General features: G+C 39.5%; 1 protein-coding gene across 2 annotated transcripts in view; it reads left to right on the forward strand.

The window, feature by feature from the left end:
* The window catches only part of LOC127631821 (ras-specific guanine nucleotide-releasing factor RalGPS1-like), a 160,019-nt gene that overhangs the window by 111,542 nt on the left and 21,048 nt on the right, over positions 1-27,429 (forward strand). For both annotated transcript variants that reach the window (XM_052110185.1, XM_052110193.1), the window contains exons 8-10: positions 10,673-10,810; positions 11,441-11,534; positions 20,238-20,305. In XM_052110185.1, the coding sequence (XP_051966145.1) occupies positions 10,673-10,810; positions 11,441-11,534; positions 20,238-20,305 (300 nt within the window). The remainder of the gene's footprint in view (positions 1-10,672; positions 10,811-11,440; positions 11,535-20,237; positions 20,306-27,429) is intronic.

Here is a 27,429-nt window from a genome sequence, read left to right on the forward strand (position 1 = left end):
CATCCCTCCTCCCTCCAGGGTTTCGGCACCAGTGTAAGGGGGGGTTAAAGGAAAAAGGAGGAGGTGAGAACTGGCTTAACAATATAAATAATATTTAATTTGATAAAGACACACAATCACATACAGGGCAGCTGTCTGTTATTCTCTCTCTCGAGAACGGTCGTCACCGGCCACCTTTATCCCTCACGCGCCCCATCAGGCTGATTGGGGACCGGGCGTGCGTCATTCCAGCCCGGCGCCGCCCTCCTCGGCTCTACAATAATATTTACTTTATGTTCTTAAAACATTTTCCAAACATTACATTTTGGTTGTGAGAACATTAAAATGTTTTCCTAACATTAGTAGAACGTTATTTAAGTGTAATAACGTTATAAGGATGTTCCATTAATGTTTTATTTACAACATTTGTTTGTAGGTGGGAAGCCTCTAAATAATGTTGTTGGAACGTTCCCTGTTAGGTGGGAAGCTAGAGCATTTATATTTACATGCATAATGTTGATTCTGATTAATATTTTCAATTTCACACTTAAACTAACATATTCAATGTAGAAAGTACTTCATATTTTCTGCTATATTTACTTCACCTCAACAAGAAATAATGTCAGTGTATGATTATAATACATTAATACTTTTAATAAGACTTATCCAGCCAATAGCAGTAAGTGTTTTTCGCATTTTTATTTATTTTTTGTTAATGTTAAGGACATACTAGACAGCGGCAAGTCCGTTAGGATGCATTTACGACACTTTGACACACATCTGCTTTTTTGTTTTGCTGTTTACGTTCATTAAAGACATCCATTTTACCATTAACAGTAGCTGCATTTCCAAATAGTCGAACAGTGCTCGAGTGCTGAAATGAGGAAATAAAAAGTTATCTTTATGATTCTCGTTATTTGTTGAGTTTCTCTCCAAACTCCCTTTTACTTTTGGCCTATTTACAAGATCAGCAAGTGGATGTCCTGCAAAATAACCACATTCAGTTCTTGTAAGGGAGTTTATTGTTATGTTTGTTTTGTTTTTTGGATTCCTTTTTCTGACAAATTTGGTAATTTGTCCACGAAATATTTTTACCTAACTGCCTGATTTTACATTTCTGTTGTATAACAATCCGTCTTATAAATTAGCGCAGGGGAATCATCGGTTCATTGGCAAAAACAAGTGTAATGTTATTTAACAGACAATCGGTGAACCTGTACCATGTTAATCTGTAAATTCAAGATGAAAGAGACTCTAATGAGCACAACATGATTCCTCTAGATTCATTTAAGCCAAAAGATCTGTTTTGTGACTCATCTGATTTGGTGTGTTTACATGGAGGTGATACGGCCTGAAAACCAACGGCGACATCATATCCTCTCCGCTCCAAACATGTCCCGGTCTGGATGATCTCTTGGATTACTTAAAGATCAATTGGACGTTCTTCAGGACACTGTCTTGGCAAATGACGGGACACTGACCTGATGTGTTACATACGATGTGTGCTGAACGAATATATCTAATGGGAGTTCTTTCTTTAGTCTGCAACATGAAGTTGGCCAAACATAAAGCCAAAACGGATGCACGGTGTACGTGACGACCCTGGATTCAGTTCAATGTTGTATGTCTAGAGAATAATGTGATGATCCTTCTGTCTGGTTGTACTTGGATTCTGCAGGGCGTGTGGTGTGGTGGCGTAGTGGGCTAAAGCACATAACTTGTAACCAGAAGGTTGCTGGTTCAATCCCCACAGCCGCCACCATTGTGTCCTTGAGCAAGACATTTAACATCAGGTCACCTCAGGGGGATTGTCCCTGTAATAAGGGCTCTGTAAGTTGCTTTGGATAAAACTGTGCCAAATGCATAAAATGTGTATGATACTGTTTGCCACAGGACTTTATTTAACATTGGCAACCAGCCCCCTCTTTAACAAACTGGGCCTAACAACATCCTAAACAATAACTAATAAATACAAATTCCACCATGTTTTGTGTGAACTATAAGCTCCAACTCCTCAGTTATTTTTATTAATTTATTTAGTTTTAATATATCTAATCGTGCGACTTATGAAAGAAGGGGTGAGTTTTCCAAGATCTGTTTTAAAACATTTGTAAAATTCAGTTTAACCGATCAGAGGCAGAAGGATAATCCATAAGTGAGCCAGACTGCATATGAACAGCATTATGATGGACTTAACCCACAAGCCTTTGCTTCTGAAAAAAACTGGTTTGTTTTTAAAGATCAGCGCTGAAACCAAATCTCAACAAACATGAACTTTGCTTCTGCACGTTTCATGAGTCCCTTTGGGGAAATAGTCTCTGATTGTGTAACAAGAGCAACTCACGATGCACAGTTGTGCTGTCCAATGGAATATTTTGCATAGGAAAGAAGGAAATTCAATACTCTGTTTGATGTGACAGGTTTTCACCATGAGTGCTTGGTAGAAGACCAGGCTCAGGGGGGGAAACTGCATTATGTAAGATGCCACACTGCAGCCTTTTAAGGACACAAGGAAGCTTTTAACCTGGTCTTGTTTAGTCTGAACATCAGATCAGTGAGTCCTTCACCAGCTTTTTCCTGGCAGAACTAAAGATGAAACATGCACACATAATGCTGAAGACAAGCAGTAGTTCAGTTTCAGCAACACGAGCTGGCTTCAGTAAATAGTCGCTTGTGCCCGCATGTTGAACAATTAAAATACCCCTCATTTCACTTTTTCAGTGCTCCCAAATTTAAGAAGTGAAGTGTGTAGTTTCTGTGCAACTTGCATCATTTATTGGTAGGAGTTGCAGTTCTTACTGGATTTACTGCCCTCAGCAGCCTGTTACCAAATGATGAGATCATTTCCTGTTTTAACAGAACGGACTTAATTAAGATATTTTATTAATTTGTTATTAACATGTTCGTAAAATACCACTAATTACATCAAAACTCACAATGTATGTTATGCCACATATTATCATATCAACAACCATTCCGTTATTACTCTGATTCACTCTTGGTTAATTTCAAGTTGAATATGATGATATGAAAGACTGGTGGTTTAGTCTGATTTTCATTCACAAGGAAACGGATGATAAGAGTCATACGTTTGGCAGGAAGAGCTGTTTGTTATACTGTGTAGATTCAAAAGAACTGGCTCAAAAGAGTCATTTGTTCGGTTATCAAACTACACTGTTCACTGTTTGTTTTTTGCACTGTAGATTCAAAAGTGCTGGCTCATAAGAGTCATTTGTTCAGGAATCGGACTACACTGTTCACTGTTTGTTTTTTGTGCCGTAGATTCAAAAGAGCTGTCTCATAAGAGTCATTTGTTCAGGAATCGGACACACTGTTCACTGTTTTTTTGCGCTGTAGATTCAAAAGAACTGGTTCAAAAGAGTCATTTGTTTGGTAATAAGACTACACTGTTCACGGTTTGTTTTTTGCACTGTAGATTCAAAAGAACTGGCTCATAAGAGTCATTTGTTCTGGAATCAGACTGCACTGTTCACTGTTTGTTTTGTACTGTAGATTCAAAAGAGCTGGCTCATAAGAGTCATTTGTTCTGGAATCGGACACACGGTTCACTGTTTGTTTTTGCGCTGTAGATTCAAAAGAGCTGGCTCATAAGAGTCATTTGTTCCGGAATCAGACACACTGTTCACTGTTTGTTTTTTGCGCTGTAGATTCAAAAGAACTGGCTCATAAGAGTCATTTGTTCTGGAACCGGACACACTGTTCACTGTTTGTTTTTTGCGCTGTAGATTCAAAAGAACTGGCTCATAAGAGTCATTTGTTCTGGAACCGGACACACTGTTCACTGTTTGTTTTTTGCGCTGTAGATTCAAAAGAGCTGGCTCATAAGAGTCATTTGTTCAGGAATCAGACTACAGACTACTGTACCGGACACACTGTTCACTGTTTGTTTTTAACACTGCTTTAAGAGCTGTGTTGCAGTGTAGGAATCACTGTCAAAAAATAAATACTATTCTTTTGCTGCCTTGAAAGCACTGGTTGTTCCTTCAGAAACTACAAATTTAGTTTGACATCTTCTCTTTAAGTGATGAAATAACATGAAGTCATGCGGGCAAATGTTTAGGAGATCAGCAGATGGTTGTGAAAGATTTCTCGGCTCTAAATGGAAAATGAAAAGGCCATCATCAATAGAAATTGATGTTTTGTTAGGAATGAGGTACAGAATAAATTTGGTCATTTAAATGGCACAGAATAAATGTCAGTTATGCCGATTATGTTGCTAGACATCAATGCCATGTTAAGCGCTGATGTCATCGTGTCGATGTGGCCAATAGCACGATTCAGGATATGTCAAGGTTGGCCATGCTGTAGCTCTTTAAAAGAAACTTTTGTAATATTTAATATTATCCATTATTGATTGTACTGCTTACATTAGGAATAATCATGGAGTTGTTCTCCATTTGTCTAATAAGGCAGTTGTGATTTTATTTACGATAACACATTCCCTGTTGTGTTTTATTACTCAAATATATCATTACCAAACTGAAAGCAGAGTTTACTGAATCATTCAAGCATTGACACTGATAAAGAACATTTCATTAATAGTCGGTTGTGTTTACAGCACAGAGAAAACATGATGCTTTAGAAAGATGAAACACTTTTGGTGAGGAAAGCCCCCTGGAGCAGACACTACCCAAGTTTACCAAGAACACCATAAATAACCTGACATATGGACTTGTGTGTTAAACAAACCCTTTAGCTCATTTGCTCCAAACATGCACTTGTAATCATTAGCAGCGCACCACTGTTTGGCTTTAGAGTTACGAGTGAGATTCTGAGCTTTCGCCTTGTTTTATATGTTAGTATGATTTGTGCTTTATTAGATTGTTACGACTTCCTCTGTTTAAATCCAGGCATGTGGTTTCTATTGAAACTGTATTTGAAACTGAACCTCATTCCATGAATCGGTGAAGAAGATAAGCTTGTTTTCATTGAAAAATTAATGGTGTGTAAACGAATTTAAGAAAGATTAAAGTCCTACATAATGTACAGTTCTTGGACAGCACAGTTAGAATATACTTGCATACCGGCAAGGTCCAAATGTGCGTTTTTAAAGGTGAATTGAATCCCCCCCCGGAGCAGCTTGGAGTTAAGTGCCTTGCTCATGGACACAATGGTGGTGGCTGTGGGGATTGAACCAGCAACCTTCTGATTACCAGTTATGTGCTTTAGTTCACTATGCCACCACCACCACATACTCCATGAGCAAAATGCACATTAGAATTTCTCATCAATATAAAGTTCTTTAATACAGAATATAAATGCTCAAAGTTTAAATAATAAGAGTTTCTTTAATAAGACTAAGATAATAATTTCAAAAAAGCTTTCATAAATAGTGGGGTACATTCAGGCTGTTCAGGTGCAGAACAAGCAATTGAACTGAACAAACTCTCCTGAAACAAGTATGTGAAAGTGTATATTTATATTTTAATAATTTGTTTGACATCATTATGATAATCTAAATTTTACTTTGTACAAATTAAAAATTCTACATTCTATTAATTAATATTAAATCATGAAATGGTATTTATAATAATGATAAGAGCTATCACTGTTTGAAATAATGTGCACAATTAACAAGTAATAACATTGAGTTTACATTCATTTGTATAAGAAATATTAAAAAGGTTACTGTCACTTTAAGAGTTCAACGAGCACCTCACAGTGTTCCAGTTCAGCAAACATCAACGAGAATCTCTCGGTTTCTTTAGCGCATACATGCTGTCATGCATGACTGTAAAGAACAGATTATATTAAGACACATTATTCAATGAAAGTGGAGTTGCCGCTTTGATGGACACACATTACACGGAGGAAACGATCCGCTTTTATCTCACGCACTTTTCGTTAAAACAAGGTGATTTTCCAGGTATTCCAGTCCTTAAATTTCTAAAAGCTAAATTCAAACACATTAAGGACTTTGTGTGAACCCTGTAAACAGTTTAGAAAAAAGCACAGTAGGATATTTCAAAATATCCAGGATATGGTTTGTAATTTTATTGGTTCGCAAGATATCAAAATTCAATATACCGTCCCACCAAGAAAACCGACCTCCCTATCCTAAACCTTAAATCTAAACCTAATATTGTCAGGATAATAAATGTGAGGTGAAAAACACAATTATGTCATTTTGTGGTGCTTCTATTACACTTTCGGCTCACTTGTCGACTAGCGTGCTCTTCAGGACTCGTACCCCCTGTTGTGTTTACATTACAAGTGTGACGCTTTATGAGTTGTGCCATGCATATGGCCAGTGTCCTCTATTACTGTAGCACACGTTGTGTGATGCCCTCTGTTGCCACACTGCCAACTGGTCACACTCTAAAGGTGCGTTCACATACAACACCAAGCGAGCGTTTCACGCGGCACGATTACATACAAAGACGCAAATTCACGCCGCAAATTTTCAACTTGAGTGAAAAATCTGCATGACGCGTTGTCGTGAAAGCCTATCGGCATTGAGATTGTCCGGATATCACTGACGTACTGACGTAGTAGCAGAAGAAATCTGGAAAAATAGATGAAAGAATGGTTGTAGCGGTGTGTGGGCACCCGGAATTGTATGACACAACGTCACACATGTACAGAGACCGGATGAAAAAAGACATCGCTTGGAGGGAAGTGAGCGAGGAAGTTGGACTACCTGGTAAGTTCTGAAAATATGCGCGTCTACTTGATTCCAGCTATTGGTTGTACTGTACTATGAACCAAGTCATAGAAGCCCCTCCTCCTGTCCTTTTCCGGAAGAAAAGTGAAATACTTGTGAGTTCGCGTTACTTGTGCGAACATAAGTTTAAAGACATATTTATAATCCAGAGGTCAAACTCGCACGAGCAATGCGAAAATTGTCTTCGCGTTGAATGTGAACGCACCATAAGGCAGGGGCGGACTGGGAAGAAAATTCGGCCCAGGGTTTTACATAGAAACTGGCCCAAAAGTTGTTGAGCGGGGGGTGGGGTTGCTGTTGCTGTCCTTTTCTGCATATCGCTGCCCCCTTCCGCATATCGTGGCGCCATCCAGACCCATTTCGCAGTAGGCCCACCGGGAAAAGTCCCCGTTTTACCAATGGCCAGTCCGCGCCTGCTCTAGGGAGAGCTTTGTGCATTTGGGAGGGATCAGATTTCTTCGGCTCAAATCATTCTTTCCAAAGCTGTACAGCTGCACTCACTCCAATGAACTGTTGAGCACCACTGAAGACTGCCATCTAATGCCACTAAATGCCCCAAGCAATTTATCTCAGAGTCTAATTTAGATCATGGTTCATATTTGGCCACTCGTGTTGGGTTCATTTTTCCTAAAACCGTGGAAGAAATGGAAAAGGTCAACAAAAAGTTTTAATTCTGTCATAATTTTGTCATATCAGAACCATATGACTTTCCAAATGTGACGTTAGGCAGAATGTCAGAGCTACTTTTTTCCATGCGTAGCAAATCTACATAGAAATAGATGGTGATTCATACTGCCAAGCTTCAAAAAGCACCGTTAAAGTATAATAAAAAGTAGTCCATAACTTGTGCACTATACTTCAAGTCTTCTGAAGCCATACGATAGCTTTGTGTGAGCAACAGACAAAAATGTTAGTAATTATTCACTGAAAATCTTCCACTTTGCAGTACGTAAGCTGGCCATGTCCAAGGCAAGTTTTAAAGCGGAGGGAAAGTGATCAGTATGCGTCTTAAATGTGGGTCTGTTCCTCTCACAAAGCTTTCATTTGACTTCAGAAGACTTGGAATATAATCGTATGGACTACTTTTATTTAGTCATTCATTTATTGTGCTTTCTTAAAGCTTGGAAGTACAAATCCACTAAAACATTTACATTCACAATATTTGTTAAAACAACTTGTTCAGTGTTTCATGCAAGAAAGAAAGTCATACAGGTTTGGAACGACATGAGGGTGATTTTAGTTATGACAGAATTGTTATTTTTGGGTCAACTATTTCTTCAACAGGTCTCTCTAAAGTGAGCACATGTTCAAAATCACTTTTAGGTCTTTGGTTATTAAATAATTTTGTAAATTGCACATTGTGTCGCCCTTTTCCCATGCTGGTCACAATGCCCGGTGACATCATTTACGGTAATATTTGATGTCAATGTAGTTCATTGATTTTGAAGCTGTTTCAAGGACAGGAACAGGGTTTGGCTGGTTAGCCGGGTCCAATTAGCCTCTCCTAGGAGAACCTGTAACTACATCATCAGCCAAAAAGCATCTTTAACCGTTGATGGCCATTCTGATGATAAACGTATAATCACAAATGTGTCATGCTGTTATAGGACGTGTTTCACTATTGAGGGCTCTTACAAGCATGAACATGTCTACTGCCTTTGATGTCACAGTTCAGCGTAATTACTAGTGAAGGGTTTTGCTGCCTGACATATTCATATTAGTCAATCTGATTGGAAATGCAGTGCAGTTGTATAATTTCTATCTCAGCTGCACATGCTGGGATTTATTAAGGCCAGTAATGTCCAGTTGTGCCATCTGTACATGTCTGTTTCTAGTTACACAGATCATATCATGTGTATCACAGCTTGTCTGAGCTAATGCACTGTAACTGTGTGTGCAGGTGGCGTTCCTCAAAGTCTCTTTGTTATACTTCAACTAATCATTTTTAAAGTCTACTGCATGTAAACGGAGTAAGTCTGTTATATTCTACAGAGCTCAGATGTCTCTGTGGAGTTTAACATGTAGGAGCACTCTGAAAAAGTGATGAAATAATACTGACAGATTCTCTGATCACTCTGTTTGTACTTATTTCTGGTGTTGTTAAGCTGTGTATTTTACTGAACTGTTGTGGAATAACATTAGGGGTGCAATGATATATCGTTTGCCATTTTGGTATTGGCAAATATTAGTATTTCTTTAAATTATTGGTCTGATTTGGTCTGATTACATTATATGAGGATGACAGCAAGGCTTATCAAGTAGTCAATGTTCATGTTCAAGCCAATATTTCATGCCAAATCGTTGATTTATTTAAGTCAATATTTTGTGTCCATTTATGTATTTAAGTCCAAATTGAATTGACATTAATTTTTTTGCTTATTTAAGTTAAATGAAAAGTTAAAGGTTAAATAAGTAAATATATTTCATGCAATTTTATGTATTTATTTATATATATTTAAGTAAATATTGCATACCAATTTCAGTCAATATTTTGTGTGCATTTATGTATTTAAGTCAAATGGATAATTATTATTTATTTATTTATTATGTCTATATTTCATGCCAAATCATAAATGTATTTAAGTCCATATTTAATTCACATGTATTTATTTATTATGTCTATATTTCATGCCAAATCATAAATTTAAGTCAATATTTTGTGTCCACTTATGCATTTATGTCAATATTTAATTTATTTTCCTAAATAAATATTTAATGCCCTTTTATGTATTTATTTCTATATATTTAAGGAACTATTGCATGCCAATTAAAGTTCATATTTAATGTCCATTTTATTTATTTATTCATTTAAGTAAATATATTTCATGCAATTTTATGTATTTATTTATATATATTTAAGTAAATATTGCATTCCAATGTCAGTCAATATTTTGTGCCCATATATGTATTTAAGTCAAATATTTAATTCTTATGTATTTATTTATTAATTATGTCTATATTTCATGCCAAATCATACATTTATTTTAGTCAATATTTTGTGTTTATTTATGCATTTAAGTAAATGTTTAATTCACATGTATTTATTTATATATATTTAACTACATATTTCATACCAGTTTCAGTCAATATTTTGTGCCCATTTATATATTTAAGTCAAATGTATAATTCTTATTTATTTATTATGTCTATATTTCGTGCCAAATCATAAATGTATTTAAGTCAATATTTAATGCCCTTTTATGCATTTATTTCTATATATTTAAGTAAATATTGCATGCCAATTAAAGTTAATATTTAATGTCCATTCATTTATTTAAGTACATATATATCATGCAATTTTATGTATTTATTTATATATATTTACCTAAATATTGCATGCCAATTTCAGTCAATATGTTGTGCCCATATATGTATTTAAGGCAATATTTAATTCACATGTATTTATTTACTTATTTAAGTAAATATTTAATTCCATTTAATGTATTTATTTATATATATATATATATATATATATATATGTATAACTAAATACTGCATGCCAAATAAAGTCAATATGTTGTGTCCATTTATGTATTTAAGGTAATATTTAATTAACATTCATTCATTTCCTTTAAGTAAATATTTTGTCCATTTATTTAATTTATTTATATAACTAAATATTTCATGACAGTTAATTCATTAGTCAATATTTTGTGCCTATTTATTTACAGTATATTATAAAGGAATCAGTATAGAATCCATTATAGAATTAAAATGATTCTTGTTATAAACAGAAACTTCAGATACTTTATAGATTTATTGTTCATTTGCCATGAAATGCTTTTGTGACCAGTTACAGCACTTGAATTATACACATCGTATACATTTCAAACCTAAAGTCTTGTTGTTTATAATAGAATTTCCATGGAGACATCATGCATTAACAGACCTAATAATATTGGACATTATATCAGTCATTGGCCATATTAGCTCATATCGGCCTTAAATATCTGTATCTGTTAATAACATGAATACTTATAGTCTATCTCTCTTCCTTTCCGCTGACAGGAATCTACCTGCTGGACATGATCTACATCGACTCGGCCTATCCTGCCTCTGACAGCATCATCGAGACCGAACGGCGAACCAATCAGATGAACAATATCCTGCGAGTCATCTCTGACCTGCAGATGTCCTGTACATATGGTCAGTTCAGCTCGGAGTGGCGTACACATACGTAAACACACTCCAGCAGACTACGGCTCTGTTCCAAAACTCAGTGAGCTTCATAGCTAGACAGCATAAGGCAATGCTAGCGCCTTGACCTACCATATGAGGTAAATATAGAGTACAAAATATAACACTAAAGCTGTTAAAGTGTCATGTTTGACTACAGCTCTCTCAGCAAGAAATGTCACAACTTTTAAAAACACTGATTTCAAATCACAGTACGAGAGACGTTTATTTACAACACAATCACTGGTGCACAGAACACACGTGTATCTTGATTCATTCATTTGACGGTTGGTTTGTTACTATAGTCTGGATGTTTAGGTTAAGTCATATCTCAAGACTCACTGATCTTGGTAACAGTCAGTGAGTCAACAGGGACAACGTGGATCAGTTAAACAACTCCATGTGAGTGGAATACACGTGTAAGAAGCCGTACTAGTTAGCCAGATATTAGGTAACCATACGAAGCTCACAGGCTACAACAGTACTCCTTTTGAGTACTGGATATTTAGTCGTTAAATCCTTTGAGAGATTTCAAATTGATATAGATGTACACTATGTTCAAGCACATGTCTGCCTCTGAATCCCACCGTTTCCTCGCAGATCACCTCGTGACCCTCCCTCATGTGCAGAAGTACTTGATGTCTGTTCGCTACATTGAGGAACTTCAAAAGTTTGTGGAGGACGACAATTTCAAGTAAGTGGGGGTCTGACCGTCTCAGCGGTGCATCACGAGCCCCACGGGGTCAAAGGGCACAAAGGTAAAATGTTCAGCCTGTACATCTCTGTACTTACTAAGAACTCCTTCGTCAAACCGCATAATGACTTTAGCAGGACGCAAGGCAGAGGCAGTCACCAAGATCTTGGGCGACCTGTTGGCCCTGCCTGCCAGCGCGATGATTTAGGGCTTAGGAAACAGGAAATAGGGAATCATTGCGTTTGTTTAGTTTTCTGGTTGGGGTAAGGTGGTGGGTGTACCCCGGGCATCTGACACTGGCAATTAAAGGGTCGTTGCTTTTGTAGGCAAACAAAAGTGTGATTTGATTTTTGGGTGGTCGGCACAGTAAGAAGCAAAGTTGACGCATAAAAGAGCCACCCTTCGGCGTTTTGATTATTCCATTAAGTAGTGTTTTACACAGATGTAATGTGTTTTTATTAAACACTGGGTGTTCTGTGAGTTTGGGTACATGAAGTTCTGTTGCTTAAGCTCAGCAGGGTTTTGGGCGAATAAGTCCAAACACATGGTTGCACCAACAATGAGAGAGAAATCCAGTGTCCCAAGTCATATAAACTGCTTATGTAGAGATTAAACCAGAGATGTGCATTTGTGTATCTGTTGTAGAAATACAATATCTACAACATACCGTATGTTGGTTATGGATCTGATTTAAAACCACACTAGTAAGTGGCTCACATTGGATGTGGGAAAAAAGATCTTGTGCGCTTGTTTTTGTTTGTTTGTTTGTTTACACATGTGCATAAATATCCGATCTGTGGGAGTAAAAAAAAAAACCTGACTTTTTGTGAAAGTGTTATTGCACACTGTCGCCATTAGGGCTGAAACTAACAATAATTTTTCCAATCGACTAATCGAACGATTATTATTCGACTATTTGGGCGATTATCGCAACGATTAATCGTTAGCTCTTAACCAATTATTCAGCTTGTGCCGACTTAATCGTTTGTATTAAACGCGCTTACTAACAATAAAGAGGACAAAATCATCTTTTAAAACTGGGATTGTCCCTGTAATAAGTGCACTGTAAGTCGCTTTGGATAAAAGCGTCTGCCAAATGCATAAATGTAAAATGTAAATGTAAGTAAATGTATCTTGTTTTAAGGATTTTTCGATATTTTAAAATATTAAAATTAACTAAATATATTCAAAATATTCCAAATTCTCTGCTAACAATTTTTTTCTTCTGCAGTATAGCTGCTAAAGTAAATGTACTTAAGGAGTTTTAGATATTTATATTGGAAAAACAAACCAAAAAAGACAAATCCCAAAAACATTTTTTGCATTGTATAATGGGCGAACACCATTTACCCTCTCACCTTTCTGTTCACTTGATTTCGATCTACCTTAAACTCACAAAAAAACAAACTCTTTCTTCTTTATAGAGCTGCGTACGGCCGATTTTCTTAAGCATAAGATACACACGTGACACTCATATTATAATTCAATATGTCGCGAGCAATCACGTTATAATCCAGCTGCAGCGAGCGTGCGCCAGTGATGAGCGTCTCCGCGTGGGACAGTGTATCTGCCGGGAGAAGTTTGAAACTCTCTCGCACTGTTTTTCACGCGACTCATATAAGCGGCTCTGACCGCACAGACAAATGCCAGTTTCGGAGTTTGTGCTTATTTATACAGCCCACTTCCCTTTATTTGAACTTTAGTAAAGGATGCATTAAATACAGTGTTTCCTTTTTAGACGCTCTGACAGGCAAGTTTTGCTCAAGCGGAACACCAGGTACGGCTCCGCTTTATTTCATGACGACACTGCTTCTGTATTTACTTATTTTGCATTTTTGTGTTATAATACTGTGCGATCTACATCACCTTAATCTGTGTGGAAGGTTTGGCGTGCGTCTGGACTGTGAGTGTTTCTTTCTTCCTCTCCTCAATCAAGAGCAAGCTGATGTGCTGCTCTCACGCGTCATCAATTTTTGTCGACAATTGTTTTATTGTCGACTTTGTCAATAACGTCAACTAATCGTTTCGGCCCTAGTCGTCATTTAATTCAAATTTGAACTAAATCTTTTAGTATATATTTTTTTTCTTTTATGTATTTATTTTGACCACACAAATGAACAGGGAGTGCAATCCACAAAAAATGTTTTACTATATGTTGAAATTAAAAATGTAAAAGGACTGGTCATTGTTAGCACCCATTATGGTTTTTAAATGTTCCTAATTTCATTTTAAAGGTCTCATACAATAGATTTACATGCATCTAAGTTCAAAAAACACTTTAATTTGTTCATAATTTAAATTGCAGCTTTATCTTTTTTTCCCAGCGTCAAAACTAAACTCCTCCTTTCACACAGCCTACTCTTCTCTGATTGGTCCATTCTAAAGCATTCATTCTAAGCTCCTCCTTTCACAGAGCCTACTCTGCTCTGATTGGTCCGTTCTAAAGCATTAATTCTAAGCTCCTCCTTTCACAGAGCCTACTCTGCTCTGATTGGTCCGTCCTAAAGCAGACCAATCAGAGAAGAGTAGGCTCTGTGAAAGGAGGAGCTTAGTCTTAGTGCGAACTTGTCATGAAGTTCACCTCTCCACCTCATTTCATCACCAACAGCTGGGAAGTCTGTAAAACTGTCATTGATCATAGCGAGATTAAAGAGCCTTTGATTATTCTGGATTTAAATGTTTATGCTGCGGGATAGTTGATTATCTGTCGGATAGTCTCTGCATTGTGATGCGGCTGTTTTTATTGGCACACAATCTACCAGGCACAATTATAACGTCACACATAACAGATACAACAAATGTCTCAACATGAGAAAGGAAACGTATGTACCTGTCTGAGAAGCTAATGTTTCCAGTGGGCTTTCGTTTGTGTGGATTCTAACATTCATCACAAAGATGTAGCCATTGGAATTGGTTTAAACACATCTGCGCATTACTCTTTCATTCAGCTCTTCCATGAGTCTTCTTGGCTTCTCCTGTGTCTGTTCCTCTTACTTCAGGAGATCTTACCGGATTTGGATTTAAGTGTTTGTTGACGGAACACAATCAGTCAATGGTTTGGTAATCTGGTTTAGGCCAAAAACGCCATCCACCGCACATCACGTGTTTTATACAGGCTTGTGGAGTAACAGGATACTTGGAACATCGTTGCGTAATTAGCATTGAAAAAAGGTTAATGTTTTCCTCTAAAAAAGACATTTGAATTCACTTTGTGTCACTTTTCATGGTATTTCAGCACAAAAATCTGTCTTATTCACCAGCCAACTGCAATCTAGTTTAAGCAGGTGCAATCAGCGCTAAAATAGAGCTGCCTCTTGAGTACTTAAATTGAAGGACTGAACCTCGATCGAGCTCCCCTGCTTCCCGGCAGATGTATGTGGCTGCTCCACCTCCCGGCGGATGCCAGCCTGGTGGACGGTAGTGGCTCCTCCACCCTCTAGCGACCGGCAGTGGCTTCTCCACTTCCTGGCGGATGGCAGCGAGCTCCCCCACACCCTGGCGGATGACAGCGGTTCCTTCGTCTCCTGGCGTATGGCAGCAGGCTCCTCCGCCCTTGGGTGAACCAATCCAGCACCACCACATTACTCCACGGCATCGGGATTCCCCCGACAGCGGCAAGGGCTCTCTGGCGGCGCGTCCTCCTCCAGTCCCTGGTTTCGGCACCAGTGTAACGGGATTCGGGAAAGGAGGCGGGGGGAACCAGATGGGCTGGTTTGAGTATTTCTGTAACTGCTGATCTCCTGGGATTTTCAACAGTCTCTAGAATTTACTCCGAATGGTGCCAAAAACAAAAAACATCCAGTGAGCGGCCGTCCTGTGGATGGTAACACCTTCTTGATGAGAGAGGTCAACATGGCCAGAATGGTTTGAACTGATAAAGTCTATGGTAACTCAGATAACCACTCTGTACATTTGTGGTGAGAAGAATATTATCTCTGAATGCTATTCTATTTTGGTGACACGAGGGGGACCTCGTTTCCATATACGGTTTCCATTTACATTTAGTTTTTTAATACAGTGGCATATTTGACTTTAAATATATAAATCAAATAATAAAATAGGGATATATTATTTCCTTTTAAGGTTTTAAAACTATATGAATGACATGAGAAATAATGTTTTAAATATCCAAATGTTTCAAAATACTTAAAATATGTCTTTTTTTTTTGGTCAACTTTAGTTTTGGTCAATTTTATATTTACACTGTTGTTTTTGGAACTCATATTTGTATTAAATGTATATTATATCATATTATTTAGTAGTCTATTATGCAATAGTAAAACATTTCTGCCTGTTGTTTAAATGTGTAGCCTACAAAAAGGATATGATGAGTAATTTAATATACCTTCAACTAATCGACATTAATAATCACACCACAACATCAAGGGAAACAGTGTACGATTATTTTGATATATTTTGTCGATTTGTTGCATCACGCCTGGTTAGGACACGGTTGAACCTTTCCTTGTCTGTTTATACAACAGAGAAACATCTGAACATCTGGAATAAGCCTTATTTGCCCTTGTCTGGAATCTCCAGGGTGTCTATTGCAGCCGCTCAGGTCTGTTTTGTAGCGGGCGTGAGCTGAGCTCTAAATCTTCAAGACGAATCGAGGGCTGGCGATCTGGCTGAATGTCTGCAGTTCTCATGTGGTCTCCATGGTGACGTTCTGCCTGTGAACCCATCATGGTTGTGACCCTGTTGAGACCTCGCATGGCCACTGAAGTACGGAAAAACCGTAGGGTGGGCTATTGAAGTTCCTCCAGCACTGACATCATCCTACTAACTGTATCCTGCTCCGACAAACTCCAGCGCCCCGTAACGCCAGAGCCGATCTCACTTCTGTATCTCTTGCCAGTCTTCTAGATGGGTTACAAACATGAAATAAATGGGACTGCTCAAGGTCTTTTGCATATCAGTGTCAACAGGTCTATGAAAATGTCTACACATACTGTAAGGTCTGTGTGTAACCTCACTGAAGATCATCACTTGGGCAATAAATGTTTTTTTAGCAATATCCAAAATAGCAAAGCTGTAGCGTCTTCAATCATATCAGTTGTTTCTTTTTGCATAGTATCCTGGAAAGATGAAGTGCAGACATTTCAAAATAAGTATCCCAGGGCTAGTTTATAGTTAAATGCACTATTGCTTCTGGGATTTCATTACATTTGGAAAGACTTCCATGTATTTCATATAGGCTAACAATTTTACAAACTATTGGCAGATAAAAACGTTATTGCATTTCGAATAATTTAAACTACTTTTGAATTATTATTTTATCAGCACAAGCCAATATCGGTTGACCTCTAATTCGTATGTATTGATATATTGGTACATAAACCAGTTTTAATGTAATATATGGGGAAATGTCTTGAGTATTTTAAACTTAAAGATACCCTGTTTTGCTGAAAAGCAGTGTTAAGGCCTTGTTGAATGTGTGCCCCAACCTGTTAAAGTAAAAGTATATGTGATGCATGATTGGATTTGTTGTGGTAAGGACATACAGTATTCATTTTATTTGTTTAGGTCTGAACAATTTCATGTGTTAGAAGCAGGGAAAATTGGGCAAGTGTAAGGATCTGAGTGAATTTGACAAGGACCAAATTGGCTAGACGACAGAGCTTCTCCAAAATGGCAGGCCTTGTGGGGTGTTCCCAGTATGCAGTGTTTAGTACCTAGCATAAGTGGTCCAAGGAAGGTCAGCCGGCGACAGGGTCATTGGCACCCTAGGCTCATTGATGCGCGTTGGGAGCTAAGGCTGCCCATCTGGTCCGATCCCATAGAAAAGATACTATATATCACAAATTGCTGAAAAAAACGTAATGCTGGCCTTGATAGAAAAGAGTCATAAGCTTGCTGCATATGGGGTTGCGTAGTCGCAGACCGGTCAGAGTGCCCATGCTGACCCCTGTCCACCGCCGAAAATCCCTACAATGGGCACGTGAGCATCAGAACTGGACCATGGAGCAATGGAAGAAGGTGGCCTAGTCTGATGAATCATGTTTTCCTTTAGATCATGTGGACGGCCGGGTGTGTGTGCATCATTTACCTGGGGAAGAGATGGCAGCAGGATGCATTGTGGGAAGAAGGCAGGACGGCGGAGGCAGTGTGAGGCTCTGGGCAATGTTCTGCTGGGATACCTTGGGTCCTGGCATTCATGTGGATGTTATTTTGACACGTACCACCTACCTAAAGATTGTTGCAGACCACGTACACCCCTTCATGGCAACGGTAGTCCCTGATGGCAGGGCCTCTTCAGCAGGAAAATGCGCCCTGCCACACTGCAAAAATGGTTCAGGAATGGTCTGAGGAACATGTCAAAGAGTTCAAGGTGTTGACTTGGCCTCCGAATTCCCCAGGTCTCAATCCGATTGACCATATGTGGGATGTGCTGGACCAACAAGTCCAATCCATGGAGGCCCCACCTCGCAACTTCAGGGACTTAAAGGATCTGCTGCTAACGTCTCTGTGCCAGATACCACAGGACAACTTCAGAGGTCTTGTGGAGTCCATGCCTTGTTGGGTCAGAGCTGTTATGGTGGCACGAGGGGGACCTACATGATATTAAGCAGGTGGTTTTAATGTTGTCACTGATCGGTCTATAGTAAGGGTCATTCTGGTTGGATACCTACTGTATTCTGACATTGGCTTATCCACAAAGAATACATGAAATTCTGCCTTAAAATATGGTCACATGGTATGTTACAAGGCTGCATAGTTTTGCTGTTGACCATTGAGAGTGGTTTTACATCAGGTCTGTGCCTACCTACCATCGCTAAAAGTGTTGCCTTGTTAGCTTTGTCTTGAACTCTCAACCCCTGAAGTGTTAAGTTATTCCAATCTCATCTGTAAATATTTTTGTTTTCGTGACTTTAAAATGCTTTTAGCGTTTGGGGTCGGTGGAGGCGCTTAAGTAGTTGACATGCAAATTACCTCACAATGATTGATTGCTGCCATTAACTAGCCTCCAGGGAATAATCCACACCCACCACTTATCTGACTCAGAATATATTAACTTCCTAAAAACAGCATCTTACCCTGAAAGAATCTGATCTGCTTTTGCACCAGGCAAAAGCCCAAAACACAATTTTTATGTTGTTAAATTGCTGGGGGGTGTTCGGTTTATTTTGGCCGTTGGAACATTGGTCTATGTAATCTCTATTGTGTTTTTAGCTTTGAGTTCTTTAGTGTGCCCATGGTGTTCATTTGGTTTCAATCTCCTGAACAGAGATTTGCAGCACTCTCATTTTTGCAGATGTGTTTGGGTGGTCAAAGCCATCCAAAAACATTAGTAGTAAGTAATTGATGTCTTGTTTGGTCATAAATGTTGCTTCAATGCTCTTTTTAGCATCTTTAATAGAGAAATTCAGCCTATGATGTGTAAAACAAAAGAAAACAATTAATTGGGTGGGGAAAAAATCCTATAGATTTACTTAAAAGATTAACCAGACACCAGAATATCAAAGAGATTTGAGATCTCTCACAAAATATAAACATCTATATTTTAATGTTTATTTTTAAGGCTTAAATTACATTTAGCCAAAATACCATAAAATGTATGGCTGGTCTTTTTTTCGTGTGGTCCAAATGAATCATAGTTGCTGGTCTGGAAATAAACGATTGCTGTTCAATTTATTGGGTTGTTAACAGCGATTCTCCTCTGGTCCCCTATTAAATGTGTAATGTAATAGGACTTAAAGATTATTTTTAGTTTCTCAATGTCTCCTCTAGGTCAAGGGCATGACTAGTAAAGCTAAACTTGAAACTGAATTACGTAAGGTTCATATTGACGTTTCGGAATAAGCATTGAAATGTAATGTTGGTGGTCATTGCAACCGTGACCATTTCTGAACAAGCCGTTTTTGCGAAAGTCTTCCTCAGCACATACCAAAGACTTTCAATGAGGTTTAGGTCAGGTGGTGGCTCTCACCATTCTGTTGTGGCCAATTCATGTGTGAAAATGATTCCTCATGCTCCCTGAACCACTCTTTCACTATTTGAGCCTGATGAATCTTGGCATTGTCGTCCTGGAATATGCCCGTGCCATCAGGGAAGAAAAAATCCATTGATGGGATAACTTGGTCATTCAGGGAGTCAGCTGACTTCATTTTATGCTGTATAACAATGTTGATTCTCGACGTGACCAACTGAAGCAACCCCAGATCATAACACTGCCTCCAGAGGCTTGTACAGTGGGCACTGTGCATGATGGGTGCATCGCTTCATGCGCGGTAAATCTTGACTCATCAGACTACATGACCTTTTTCCATCGCTCCACAGTCCAATCTTTATACTCCGTAGCGAACTGAAGTCATTTTTTCCCGATTAGCCTCACTAACAATTGTTTTTCTTGTGGCTTCATACAGGGCTGGACTGGGAAGAGAAATTGGCCCGGAATTTTACATAGCAACTGGCACAAAAGTTGAGCGGGGGGTGGGGGGTGTTTGCTGTCCTTTTCTACATATCGTGGCGCTGTTTTGTGGTCCGTTCTAAATGTAATAAAAATACGGTCAAAATAATATCCTTATGTCATCTAGAAGTCATATTTTCTTTATAAGGGATATGCTATTCAACTAAATTCATCCTCAAAGACTGTGCTGCTGGCCAAACAGTAGCTTTAGAAATCTTGAATATACCAGCCTAAAGGATCATGAAACTTGTGGATGTTTTTGGTGGAACGCTTGCTTGTTTTTTCTGTTTCAGACTGTCTCTGAAGATTGAACCAGGAAACAGTTCTCCACGCATGGCCACTTCCAAAGAAGATCTCGCAGGTCTGTACATTTGTGCATTTATTCGCGTATAATCAGTTGTGATGTCTGTATTGTTTTGTTATTGCAACTGGTCGTATCACACACATTGTGTCTTTGCCAGGTCTGCATTACAGTGTGACAGTTTTAAAAACAAAAAACTTTTCTAATGTTGACTTGTTTCACATGGATTTGCTAAGTTGTAGGTGCTACACACAGACCGAAACAGCAAAACAGTTGGACCGACTACCACCTTTTACTCTTGTTATAAGCTCTTCTAGTGTTTAGGAATAATACCATCTTTCCTACTTCCCCTTTATTACTTACTGTGAAAGGGTGGGCCAAAATTCTTAGTGTCCTCAAAAATTTCTGACGTCAATAAGTAGCAGAAGTTCAGAATGAGCTGTCTTTGCAGCTTTATTTCAATAAAAGTTATTTTAGGACTGGGCAAAGTCTGATTTGTCAGGTTTTAACCCCTTTGGAAAGAGTATTTAGCATGTAGATATGAGTTCTTGGGAGATCTTTATGCATAGTGGGCGGCTGTGGCTCAGGTGGTAGAGTGGGTCGGCCACTGATCGCAGGGTTGGCGGTTCGATTCCCGGCCCACACGAGTCCACATGCCGAAGTGTCCTTGGGCAAGACATTGAACCCCAAGTTGCTCCCAATGGCAGGCTAGCACCTTGCATGGCAGCTCTGCCGTCATTGGTGTGTGTGAGTGGGGGAATGAGACGCAGTGTAAAACGATTTGAATACCGCTAAGGTTAAAAAGGTGCTATATAAGTGCAGACCATTTACCATAGTATGGTTGAAAATTTGTTATGTGGAATGTATCTGACAGAAGACATTCAACACACATAAAAAAACCAGCTCTTTGCCTGAACTCGTGGATGGTTGTTCCACGTGTTTGAAAAAAGGTTTCTAAACTAAATGACTATGCAATCTCAACACAACACTTTGTGCAGAAAGAACTTATTTGAACTGAGGAAACCCAACAAAATAAATATGTCAATTTGACTGAAATAAATATTTTTTTTTCTTTATGCAATAGTAGGGCTGGGCAATAGGACTTTGTAATGGATATTGACTTCTTCTTGACAGACAGTGATCGTCAATATCGGTAAATGGCAAAACCATGGAGCTTGTAAGTCGCCAACTATATTACACAGGGTGTGAAATTGGCACCCGCCACCCTCCAAACGTGACAAGGCTTAATCCAGCTCCTTATTCGCAAGCTCCTTATCCAAATATGGCTATTTCATATGCCGGTGATTTTGCAACAGTGGTGGGCAACCCGGAGTAACACGTAACAAGAAATGGAAGCGCAGTGTAGTTCTAGCGGGAAGACTAGCAGCTGTTCATCATCACACCATTAGCTGGGTAATTCCTAGCCAATCGCATGTTAGCCATTGCTTTATAAGTCCGCTCACAATCTATCACATTGCTGTTTAAGTGTGCTAACACAGGCAACCTCCACCACCCCACCACCACAGTTGAGCCCCGTCCCACACGGGGGTAGGCTCCTCGCCCCTGCCTACTATCTCCAGCAGGACGTGGCGGTTCCGGGGAGAACTCCCTCGGACCGCCGGACGGGGCATACGCCAAAGAGAGACATTACTTTGTTTTACATTTATCAAATAAATGGCATCTTAAACTTCACTCAAGCCTTTGTGTCTTCCCGATAGAAATGCTGTTAAACACAAAGACACGCGCTTGAAGAAACACACATTATCACATATCATTTTGAAGAACAGACACAAGAAAAGCTGTCAATGCCCGTGTCTGATTCGCTGTTTGTTGAGAAGCGTGCAGCGTCTCGGTGAACAACGTCTATGTAAAGAGTTATCACTCTTTCATTTCTGTTTCATTCGTCTGGGAAAGCTGCAAAAGACCCACACGATTTTTCCGGAGCAGTTCATGCTTGCACATTGTGAACGCAACTCTGATGGTTCGCTCATATATATCTTTGTTTTAAAGAAACTCATAAAATAATACAAGACCACGTTCACCTTGAACCTCAAATTTTGTTCAATTTTCTTTTCTTTAGGCAGCATTAACTGTATTAACAAAACGCAATACAAATGCAAATTTTGACATTTATTAGGCTTATAGCTAATATGAAACTGTAATATGTTAAATTTCAAGTATTATAATTATTATAATACTTCTTATTTGTATTATTATCATTACATTTATAATTGTCTTTAGTTCTTAATTTGTAGGCCATTAGTAATTTCCCCCCTGTTGTTGTAGATGTTTACTTGTGTAATGGCAAATGGGACCGTTGCAGATGGTAAATATTTGGATTTGGGAAGGTCGTTATACAAAATTTTGATCACTACAATATTTTAATTGCTTTTTCATTTATATTAAAGTGCAATTTGAATTTTGAAATATTGTTAAAGTTTTTTGTGTTTGAATAAATTAATAAATTTCTTAAAGCAAAATCAATAAAGCAAAAATATTTACCGACCCTCAGCAAGGGGGGTTGACGATGTAATCGGAAATTGCAATTTTTTTCTCTAAAATATTGTGAAACTTTATATATATATATATTTTTGCATATCACCCAGCCCTACTAGTGAAAGTGAATGTTAGCATGCTAAATACATGCTGGTTGGAAGTACCTACAGAGGTTAGGAACAATGTGAACAACAGAGCAATTGCTCAATGAAGCAAGCATTCAATTTCATGTGCGACATCTACCTGTCCTCATCGTTACCTCAAGCTCCACTCTTCCTCATAATGGTAACTCCTAAAACTCCAACATAAAACATTAAACACTAACAAATATCCTCCTTTATATTCATATTGCACAAAAACACATAAAATAACACTTCATTTTAACGTTTACTCTCCCTATCCAGTCCCATGCAAAGCAGTTTGGGAAATGGAAATCCCCAGTTTCTTCAGTGCTACATTAACCCCACAAAAAGTATTCCTGTAGTCCCAACTCAAGATGGATTAAGTAAACTTCCATTTAACATTTTCTCCCCAATTTGGCATGCTCGATTCCCAATGTGCTCTAGGTCCTCGTGGTGGCGTAGTGATTCGCCTCAATCCGGGTGGCGGAGGACGAATCTCTGTTGCCTCCGTGTCTGAGACCGTCAATCCGAGCATCTTATCAAGTGGCTTGTTGAGCGCGTTTCCACGGAGACTGAGCGCGTGTGGAGGCTTCACGCTATTCTCCGCAGCATTTACGCACAACACACCTCATGCCCCACTGAGAGCAAGAACCTTATTATAGTGATCAAAAGGAGGTAACCCCAACGTGACTCCACCCTCCCTGGCAACCGGGCCAACTTGTTGCTTAGGAGACCTGGCTGGATTCAGTCCATTTTACAAATTTTAATTGATAGAACACAGTGAAATCAAGTTCTTGATTAAGTTGAGCAAGCAGCAAAAATCCTTTTTTGAGTATACTATTTTTATTCATTTATTTATTTTGCCTGAGCATTTCATTTTGTCCCATCTGAATGCTCACTGGGTGACATCATGAGGTCACCAGCCCCTAGTGGTTGAGTTATTCAAGGGCCCCTGGGGGCTCAGGGGGGCCTGTCCTCTTTGACTCAAAGGGAACTGGAGTGGGTCCTAACATGGGCTGAAAAACGTTGAGTAATGTTTCAACAGATCAAATCTACACATCTCACCACCAGCAGGAGGCAGCGATCATTCAGCACACCGGACTCCGTTTTGGCATCAGAAAACCGTGATGAACTGTAGTCACTGAGCAATGCTTTGAATGGGAGATTGAACTGCCTCCCAGGGCTTTACTGTCTGGGTTCTGTTACTAACTAGTGTTTAAGACCAGCACTATTACCTTTGCCCCAGTGGTGGCTGGTGTTTAACAAAAGTGGGGAAGCACAGACTTTTGTTTTTAGTGTTTGCAATGTTGCTACCTAATGCTGCTCAAACTGCTTCTCAAAGAGTAAGATTTCTTAACGGAAAATTAACTTGGCTCAAAAAAAAATATATATTTTTTTTGCAACAAAATAGGTAAAATATCCGATTATGATAGCTGAAATCTAAAAAGTGTCCTACGTCATATTGCAATTTGCAAATAACTAGGCACATATCTCCGAGCCGCCAAACACCCCTTCATATGGTTGTCAATCATGTACATCACTGTTTCAATTATGGCTCGACCAATCATCATATACAGTCGAGAAACGAGGCTTCCAGGCTCACATCCAATGAACATTAATTTTTTTTACCCTTTGATTTGAATGGTGTAGGTTTCTGCCATAAACTCCCACTGATGCCCCAACCCGTGGTCCGATGGATCCATCTGTAAAATAAAACGGAGAGAGAAGTCAGGTTTATGTACAAGCGGCCCGCCACAAAGTACAGCTTTCACCCACATAAACGCCTGTTGACACTGTTCTGTCCACTGTACCAGATCTGGTGCTGTTTTTTAGTAAGATAAGTCAGCGAGCTGGTGACGGCTGAATAATTAGGTACAAACCTACGATAATAGCCAGCCAGCCCCAGGAACTGTCTTACCTCCTCAATTAACTGGCCCAAGTGGAAGTACAGGTACCGTACATCCACCCACCCAATTGCGCACTTCTTTGGGTTTGCCGTGAGCCCCGCTCACCTCAACGACTAAATAGGCAGTGTCGTAAGCACCATGCGGCCTTAGGACTCTGTCCATAAGCCGCTGGAAATCAGCCGGAGCCCAAAACAAACTGAACGGAAGTGTCACGAATTGGTGTACACCGAATGGTGTGGAGAAGGCCAATTTCTCACAGGATATTGGGATTAAGGGGATCTGCCAATAGCCCTTTGTCAAATCCAGTGTCGAATAAAAACGAGCTGTGCCTAACCAATCGAGCAGTTCATCAATACGTGGCATTGGGTATGCATCTAAGACACTCCGTTAACTTTCCAATAATCCACACAGAAAAGGACCGACCCGTCGCTCTTGGGAACCAGCACTACAGGGCTGGACCATTCACTGTGGGATTCCTCTATTACTCCCATCTCGAGCGTAGCATCCAGTTCTTCTTGTATCACTTTTTTCTTGTGCTCAAGAACGTACTGAATTTAGTTTTTGCTCTTTGAAGGTCCCTCCTCCCAAGCTTCCTGCATGACGTCCCGCACACTGCTCGGCCGTCGACCATACAGCAGCTTGAACGGGGAAAACCCTGTGAAGGCTTGGGGACTCTTTTGGCCACTTATCCCAATTCCTAGTATCCCTGTCACGAACTTACGAATCATATTCTTCAGGGTTTTATTGAATCATTCCGCCAACTCATCTGTTTGAGTGTTATTAAAAACTGGTGCAAATCGATTTAATATCCATTAATTCATACAGTTTGCATAGTGTGCGTGATATGAAAACAGTGCCCTGATCCCTGAGGATTTCTTTGGAATTCCCACATGGGAGATAATTTTGAAGAGTGCCTCCACAACACTATGTGCACAAAGGTGCTGCTTCCGGGTATCGCGTTGCATAATCCACCAGAACTAACACAAAGTGATGCCCCAGTGCAGTCCTTTCTAATGGCCCAACGAGGTCTATACCAATTCTTTCGAAGGGGACCTTGATCAATGGAAGTGGGCACAGTGGCACTATTGGGCCGGTTGGTGGATTCACCAGCTGACATTCACAGCCTGCTGCACACCACCTGCGGATCCCTGTGAATGCCTGGCCAATAAAAATGGGCCATTAGACGGTTTAGTGTTTTTTTTTGCCCTGTGACCAGCCATCGGATTATGATGAGCAGTCTGGAATAGCATTTTTCCGAATGCTTTTCAGTATCAACATTTGGGTTGTATCCTCTTTTGTCTGAGCATCCTCCATCACTCGATACAACCTTCCAAAATTCCTAATAATTGAAAAATGCGGATATGTGAGTACAACATCTGGCTGGAGGCACTGACCATAAATCACTTTCACTTGATCAAAAGCATGCCTAAGGGTCTCGTCTCGCGACTGCTCCAGAGGAAAATCCCCAGCAAGGATTCCTCGAAAGGCTGGGGAAGCCGAGACCTCCCCCTCCCTTACGTCATCCTGGCATGGGGCAGCTGTTGACGGCACTGGCTCCGCTTCCCCAGCCAGCATTTCAGATGCCACACACCGATACGCTTTAATCCACACACATTCCCCTCAATAAAGTAGTAAATGCTTGCCAACTCGTTCCCAAAATTAGTGGATGGGTGAGATGGAAATTAACCAACAATATGTTTTTGTCCCGAAATTTTATATTGACTCTCACTACAGGGTAACTTTGAATATCCATGTGCACACACCTCACCTTCACCCCTCTGCCCAATGCCCAAAGCCTCATTGCAGCTGGTATCCACCAAGGCTTGATATGTACTTCCCTTGATGCTCAAAGGTATACGGTACGTTCCAGCTCAGTCAGGGGTGTCGGGGACCCGGACCAACATTCCAATTTCCATCATGGGGCATTGGTCCTGGAAGTGCCCTGGCTCCCCACAACTCCAGCAAACTGGCCCAGACACTACACCCGCACCCTTGGCAGCGGATTCACCAACCTGTGGGGAAGAGCAAGAACAGACAGGGGAAACAAAGCCTGGATGAACCCCCGTGACCGTGGAGCTGGTTTTGGGGTAAACGTCCCCCGTTTCCAGGGAAAAGGGGGTGGGTGGGGACTAGAGATAGAAGGGGAGTGAAAGTGCTGCCAGTGTTGCTCTGGGCTGTGGCCGTTTTCAGCAGTCACACTTTGCACACAAATGCATTGCTCTGCTGTGTATCTCTCTCTCCTTCCTGTGGCGTCGACCCCTCTTTTATCGCTCTTCCAGCATTGCTGCAACAAGAAACAGCTGTTAACCATAATAATCACCTAGGGGTGAAGCCTTACTGCTCTCCCTCTCCCCAGATGAACGCTCAACCACAACCTCACCACCACAATCACAAACAAATAAGCTTTCAAATATGGTGGGCTACATTCAGGCTGATCGGGTGCAGAACAAGCAATAGAACTGAACAAAACCTGTCCTGAAAAAAGTATGAAAACATTTATATTTATTGATATTATTAATATAATATTATAATATAATATAATATTAATTAATATTATACCATAAAATGGTATATATAATAATGATATGAGCTATCACAGTGATAACATTGAGTTTACATACATTTTTATAAGAAATGCTAAAAATGTTACTGTCACTTT

This window comes from Xyrauchen texanus, chromosome 3 (assembly GCF_025860055.1).
Source record: "Xyrauchen texanus isolate HMW12.3.18 chromosome 3, RBS_HiC_50CHRs, whole genome shotgun sequence".
NCBI classification, from domain to species: Eukaryota; Metazoa; Chordata; class Actinopteri; order Cypriniformes; family Catostomidae; genus Xyrauchen; species Xyrauchen texanus.